Source organism: Gymnogyps californianus, chromosome 9, assembly GCF_018139145.2.
Source record: "Gymnogyps californianus isolate 813 chromosome 9, ASM1813914v2, whole genome shotgun sequence".
Lineage (NCBI taxonomy): Eukaryota > Metazoa > Chordata > Aves > Accipitriformes > Cathartidae > Gymnogyps > Gymnogyps californianus.
In genome coordinates this window covers 16,326,639-16,333,577 of record NC_059479.1, presented here as the reverse complement: position 1 = coordinate 16,333,577, position 6,939 = coordinate 16,326,639, and the positions used below count along the sequence as shown (strand labels likewise).

The 6,939-nt window shown below is 43.0% G+C and overlaps 1 protein-coding gene across 2 annotated transcripts; it reads right to left on the bottom strand.

Annotated features, from left to right (window-relative positions):
• Positions 1-1,307: 1,307 nt before the first annotated feature.
• VMA21 (vacuolar ATPase assembly factor VMA21) lies at positions 1,308-6,040 on the bottom strand. 2 transcript variants are annotated; one of them, XM_050901742.1, is made up of 3 exons: positions 5,985-6,040; positions 3,717-3,826; positions 1,308-2,208 (listed from the first exon to the last, which is right to left on the bottom strand). In XM_050901742.1, the coding sequence occupies exons 1-3, from the start codon at positions 6,038-6,040 to the stop codon at positions 2,066-2,068; spliced, it is 309 nt and encodes a 102-aa protein (XP_050757699.1). In that variant the 3' UTR covers positions 1,308-2,065. The 2 variants fall into 2 exon arrangements, with proteins under 2 accessions (XP_050757699.1, XP_050757701.1); XM_050901744.1 differs by having other exon boundaries at positions 5,988-6,040.
• Between the last annotated feature and the right edge of the window lie 899 nt (positions 6,041-6,939).

Sequence of the window (6,939 nt, the reverse complement as noted above, 5' to 3'; positions counted from 1 at the left end):
CTGGATGAGAAAAGTTAACGTTTCAGAAACAAAATGTAAAAATTGATTTGCATTAGTGTGACATGGTGTATATGCTTGCGCACACCTGGGACCGGGGTGGAGATGAGAGGAATGAGACCTGGGAACACATTCCTCAAGCCACTGGGCACGGATAACTGATTTTTGTTTCATTTATGGATAAGTTTTACCATGGACAAGTGCAGCACCAAAACCATTCCAAGCCCTACATTAAGCAAACCACTTCCAAAAAAGGCTCAACTAATACAACAAAACTCAAATTAACAGAACAACCTCAAGCACAACAGCTTAACAGCAGTCATCAGCGTTAGGAAAGTTCTATGCATTGCTGGAACCTCAGGAAAAATGTTTTAGCTATAGACTAAAAAGCTTGCTAACAACAGCACAAGAGTGACATGAAATTCAGGTTATCCTACGACACAAAAATCTCACTATGGCTTGACTACAGAAAGTTTCTACACACAACCAAGGAAAAAAGAAAACAATCGACATATTGTATCATTTCACAGTGTACAAGTTAACATTTATGAAGAGAAGCAAATTTTCCTTGGGATCACTCTTGTGTTCTGCTTCCTAAAGGACAATATTTGCAGATGGCTACAGCTTGTTTTCTCTTGCTCGTTCCTCTACTAGCCATTAGAGTGGCTTATAGCTGTTACTGATACTACTTTACCACAGGAAATCCACCTACATCCTTTAGCAATTATCAAGGAGATAGATACATAAACATAAAGACATCTAAAAAATATGCTATGCCGTTTTCTTTGCATCATCGAGATTAACGGTAGAAGATTGGAAAGATGAGCAATGCAGTAATATGACAATCCTCCCAAGAGGAAATTAAAGATTGACTTTTACACTGTAATAAAAAATTACATTTGAAAATGAAAACCACTTTGTATTTCACATTAGAAAGACATCACCTGAGGTTCTCACCAATTCTGGGATTGTAATTACTTCTAAACTCAGAAATGTATTATTTATGTCTGTCCCACTGTGCTGGTTTTGGCTGGGATAGAGTTAATTTTCTTCACAGTAGCTGGTATGTGGCTATGTTTTGGATTTATGCTGAAAACAGTGTTGATAATACAGGAATGTTTTCCTTATTGCTGAGCAGAGCTTACACAGAGTCAAGGCCTTTTCTGCTTCTCACCCCACCCCACCAGCGAGGAGGCTGGGGGTGCACAAGAAGTTGGGAGGGGACACAGCCAGGACAGCTGACCCCAACTGACCAAAGGGATATTCCAGACCATATGACGTCATGCTCAGTAATAAAAAGCTGGGGGAAGAAGACGGAAGGGGGGATGTTCGGAGTGATGGCGTTTGTCTTCCCAAGTCAAAGTCATCGTTAGGCATGATGGAGCCCTGCTTTCCTGGAGATGGCTGAACACCTGCCTGCCGATGGGAATAAATTCCTTGTTTTGCTTTGCCTGTGTGCGCGGCTTTTGCTTTACCTATTAAACTGTCTTTATCTCAACCCACGAGTTTTCTTACTTTTACCCTCCCGAATCTCTCCCCCATCCCACTGGGGGCCAGTGAGCGAGCGGCTGTGTGGGGCTTAGTTGCCAGCTGGGGTTAAACCACGACACCCATACATCGGGAAACTATCCCCAGCAAAGTGAAATCCCATCTTTTCCACTGCTGTTGGATAGTGAGTAATGCAGCTTTTTTAACTAGCAATTTAATTACTCAAAAATGTAATGCTCGGAAATATGCCAATATTCTTTTCAGAGCAAGCCAGAAAAATACTAGGAATGGCAAAAATAGCTACCGGATTTTTTCAAAAATATGTAACTATTTCATTCTAATTCCAGGTGAAGACCTCCTCAGCTCGACCTAGTAGAGGCTGGCTAAAGAACAACTTCCATCAGCATTAGAGAAAACACTGGTACACATTCAAGACGAGCACAAGTCTTATTCTAACCAGAGCTGAGGCATTAGCCTCATCTTTGTACACGTGTATTACACATTTTGAAGAATGCTTTTCCTTCAGCTCACAAAAGTTTGATTTACGGTCTGGAGGCATCAGAGGATGACGATCTTCGTTCTAGTCCTGTTTGCCTTCCCGCCACTGTCGAGAACCCTCGTTCCACGCTACATATACAAAGAGAGCAAGTACCACGTGAACAGTAACTACAGCAACTATGGCAGCATAAAAATAGCTGTCTCTGTCGGACATTCCTAAGGTACCTGAGAAAACAAAGTAAAGAAAAGAATATTAGTTATTAGGAACACTGAAACGGCAAAGCACAATTCTTCCTAAAGACCAAAGTTACATTTACTCCTGTTTCAAAAGACTGAGCTCAGAAAGATTCATAGGAAAGAATTCACCATGATAATTACAGACTTTGAAACTATTTCTGGCATAAAGCAACACTGCAATTATTCAATAGTGAAGATAAAATACCCTGGTTTTGAAGTCAACAGCTTAGAGTTCTATAACATTCACTTTTTCTGTTACTATCTTCTAGCACCAAAGAAACCTCAACATTCTTTTTTTGTAAGTGCAACTCTCTTTGTGGGGCAGGAAAATGGGGGGGGGGGGAGGGGAAGGGGGATAATGATGATATAATTTATTTGCCACTGTAATAGGATAAAACGGTAGAACAACAATTAAATTTAGAGGACTTCTTCTTTCTATATTTAGACTGTAAAACAATAATTCCTCACCAGTTAAGATAAATGAATGCATCTGACATGAAATAAACCTTCAAATATCAGAAGACTTAAAAAAAACCCAAACCAAAAACCAACCAAACAAAAAACCACACATCACACCACACCAAAATTACCACCCTCCAAACACAAACCCAATCCTATCAGTGCTGACAGATCTTGCCATTAACTGACACACCAAAGTTAAGGCTCAGTTTGCTACACCTCAGGTAGAAATTAAAAAAAAAAAAAAGGTTCTTGAAAGTTACTTAACAAGCTTTCAGCTTCAGCCTTCAGAACTACACACAGCAGTACATACCAAAGGAGAATCATCTTGGAACAACTCAGTTATACATTCACAAACTGCTCTTAAAAGCAGCTGCTTTCTCCCTCTCCCTCCTCCTCACTTTTGAACGAGATACTTTTCTCCTGCAGTATTAGGAAATTAATAAAGCCTTGCAGAAGCAAGGCTAGAACTCAGCTGGATGTTAGCAGTTTGACAGAACTGCTCCAAATAAACAGCTAAAATATCTCTTCCCCCCCCCCTTTTTTTTTTTTTAATTAAAAGATAGCTCTACAAGCAACCACATTCAATATCTGAAACTGGGTATATGACTTAACTGGTTTACACTTACAAATGCAAATATGTTTTAAAAAGCAAAAAATAAACCCGGTGAACAACATTATTCTGTCTTGAATACACAATTAGTTTGCAACACCTGCAGGAAACATATCCCTGATGATTCTCATAAAAGTCTGCTGCAGGGTGCTGTTAGATACTCTTTAGGTAAGGGGAACGATGCACCTGTATACTATATAAACCACTGTATAACAAACAGCAAATATTAGATTGCAGACCACAATGCAGGGAAGGATGTATTGACCACTTATATAATTTTCTGTTCTAATTAGATATTACAAGGCCTTTAGTCTGCAGAAGGAAACAAATATTCAAAACAGGAAGGAGAACAAAGATGCTATTAGGGAACTGTGCTTTTCCTCTTTTTTGTAATAGTAACACTAATTGGCAGAAACAGAATTACCTTCAAATATATAAGCCTTTGATGAAAAATACAGCCCAACAGGTAATGTAATCATTAGAGCTGTGAAGAATAGAAGTGTTCTTAAAGTTGATGTTAATGAACCCTCATTTCTGAAATAAATAAGAAAAGTTACACACAGAAGAAAGTCACAATATATATGCCTGAAACAGGACAAGAACTCGTCCCAAACAGAAGCCAATTACTTTTCAAGAACTGAGTACGTATATCATTTGGAAATGATAAAGACTTGGAGTATGCATTTGTTGGCTGCAATAGAAAAATCACAGCATTCAAAACGATGGAATGATTCTGCCAGTCAAAGCTCACAAACCAGATTAAAAAGTCTTTATCTTTTTCCCTGTCATTACTTTGCAAGCATCAACAACATAGGGGGTTTACATTAATATGTTTATCAGTGTATTATTACATAATTATTAAATATCTAATATTAGATACACACGCACTTGTCATATGACAGTATTCTGCATTAAAACTTGCCAAGTTCCCTCTTTTTTTTTTTTTTTTTTAAAATAACTACAAGCCTAGGAAAATGACAACTCCTACAGGCTAGGATACAGAGGGAAGTACGCAGAATGACTTTAACAGCTGACTATTGGAAGCGAAGTTCCTTTTTATTAGGTATTGTTCCTCTACTTAAAATAATTTCTCAGTTCGCACTGAGAAAGTTGGAATAACTGTAGCAATAATCAGAACACTGAGCCAATACACCAAAACATTAGTAACTTTTTTTTGCCTTCACAGACCTAAACCTAGAAGACCTTGAGCAAGAGAATCACAATGACGGATTATGTACTTGGTAAAGTCTCCCTGAACTTGATCTGCTAGAACAGGTTTTGCATCTACAAAACACCACATACAGCTTGTTTTTGTGTGTGCTTCTACCAGTTTTCACTCACTCTGCTTGGCTGACTACATTATTTTATGCTGAAGTAAACATGTTAAGCCAAGCAATACCCTTCTGACTTTCAAAGACTACCAGATTCAATGGCATGTGTCCTTAGAATCATAGAATCGTTTAGGTTGGAAAAGACCTTTAAGATCATAGAGTCCAACCGTTAACCTAGCACTGCCAAGTCCACCACTAAACCATGTCCCTGAGCACCACATCTACACATCTTTTAAATACCTCCAAGGATGGTGACTCAACCACTTCCCTGGGCAGCCTGTTCCTATGCTTGACAACCCTTTCGGTGAAGAACTTTTTCCTAATAGCAGATCTAAACCTCCCCTGGCGCAACTTGAGGCCATTTCCTCTTGTCCTCAAGGCTTTGAAACACAAATATGCATAAAAACCAATTCACGTCAGGGATACATAATTCTTAAAACTCCCAGGCACCTCCACAGCAGTTTTTGTATAAGTAGTTTCAAAAAGTTTTATCAAGACTTATCTGTGCCATAGTACATTGCTTGAAATCACATTTTATCCTTGACATTTCTTTGGAAAAATAAGTGGAAGTGGGAAAAAAACCCCTCATCCTCTGACAGCCATCAAAAGACAGTGATGCGCAGCCACACACAGCTTCTACACTAAAGCCAACAGCACTTTTTGCTGATCAGGTACTGCCATACATTTAGGTAGCATATTAAGCAGCTTAAAAAAAAAGACATTCGGAATCTTTTCCTTTACTAGACTTTGTCTCAAGGTCTGTCGGAGTGGAAAGCATAACCCCATTCAAACTTTCCCTATGGAAATTAGAAACTATTCTCTATTTAACACCTACCCATAGAAAAATAAGATGATCTCCAGCTTATTACCAAAGTTAAAAACTCCACTGTTGACAAATACTTTTCTCACACTGCCATACTTTCATCACTTCCCTACGCAGAAAAAACAAATATTCGTGTATAACCTCAGCCCTAACACAGAACTTTTAACTGCAGACCTGCCTCCACGCTCGGGTTTCGGGGTTGCCCCGGGTTACGAACCACGGCCAAGGCAAACCCGGGTCCTTCTCCACCCCCTCTGGCTCCTCCTAGGCCGAGCTGTCGCTCCCCCCGTCTCGCCAACGGCGCGGGACGGGCAGACGCTCTTCCCCGGTGCCCCCCGGAGGCTGCACCCCCCACCCCCGCCGCCACCCCGGGCTGGTGGTACCGGGAGCGATCCCCGCCCGCCGCGGCCTAGCAGACACCCCTTCCCCCGGACAGGCCGCGGCCCGCCGCCAGGCCCTGGCACCCCGCAGGCGTGCCTGTCCCTCCCGCCCTCCCGTCGCCAGGCCCTTCCTCTCCTCTCCCCTCCCCGGGACTTACTGCCTGAAGTCAGGCACAGGGACCGCGTTCAACGCCGCCTCGCCGTAGCGCTCCATCGCCGCCGCCGCCGCCCCCTCAGCGCCCCGCTCTACCGAAGCTTCTGGTCTGCCGGAAGCCCGCCGGAGGAGCGGGCGCATGCGCAGGGCGGCAGCGCCGCCGTCTCCATAGCAACCGCGGGGCTGTCGCGGCCTAGCTGCGGGCGGCGGGCGCCGCGCCGAGCCCGCCCAGGCCGGCCGGGGCTGAGGGCGGGGAGAGATGGCGGGCGACGGCCATCGCCTACGAGCCTGGGGCCTGGGCTGCAGCCAGCGTTTCTGCTTGTGCTTGGACAGTGTTGTCTCTGTACGGGGAAAACCACCCCGCGCAGGCTCACCGCGGGCTTGAAACAGCAGCACAATGTGCGCTGCTTATGAGTGCTTTGCTTGAGGGAGATGGAAATTGTCTGTGCATGCCGAAACTGCAGGGGAACACACGACGCTTGAATGTATTGGGTGAAGGTCAAGGCTTTCCAGCAAATGGCAGTGGTCTCAGAGCCAAAAAAAAAGATGTTATTGAGATGTTTTGATGAACTCACCAGTACAAAACACTATAAATGAAAAAACACAGGCAAGGGCTAAGGCATTCTCTAAAGGGGAACTGCAAAGTTTCTCTATGTTGTCCTGTTAGGAGGGCGGTTTGTTCTCTTGCAGGTTTCCCGTCCTCCAGGCACTAAAGTTAATCAAAATTCCTTCTCCAGCCAAAGATGTAATTTCTGGTCAAAATCGGAGAGAAACAGTCCCCAACGTAACTAATGGGTGCTGCAAATGAGAGACCAAGGGCTTGGGCAGATTTCACTCTCCTGTAGCCTGGCGGAGCACTAAGCATTTCCAAGATGACACTCTGTTTAAGCTATTAATTCATGTTCCTGTTGAAGCTGCTCTACTCCGCTTAAATACTCACCAAGGGATGGACTTGAACC

Coding starts and splice junctions, on each gene's coding strand:
- VMA21 (XM_050901742.1), bottom strand. CDS start 6,040: ATGGAGCGCTACGGCGAGGCGGCGTTGAACGCGGTCCCTGTGCCTGAC. Junction 3,827..5,984: donor CCTGTGCCTGACTTCAGGCA/GTAAGTCCCGGG, acceptor TATTTATTTCAG/AAATGAGGGTTCATTAACAT. Junction 2,209..3,716: donor AAAGGCTTATATATTTGAAG/GTAATTCTGTTT, acceptor TTGTTTTCTCAG/GTACCTTAGGAATGTCCGAC.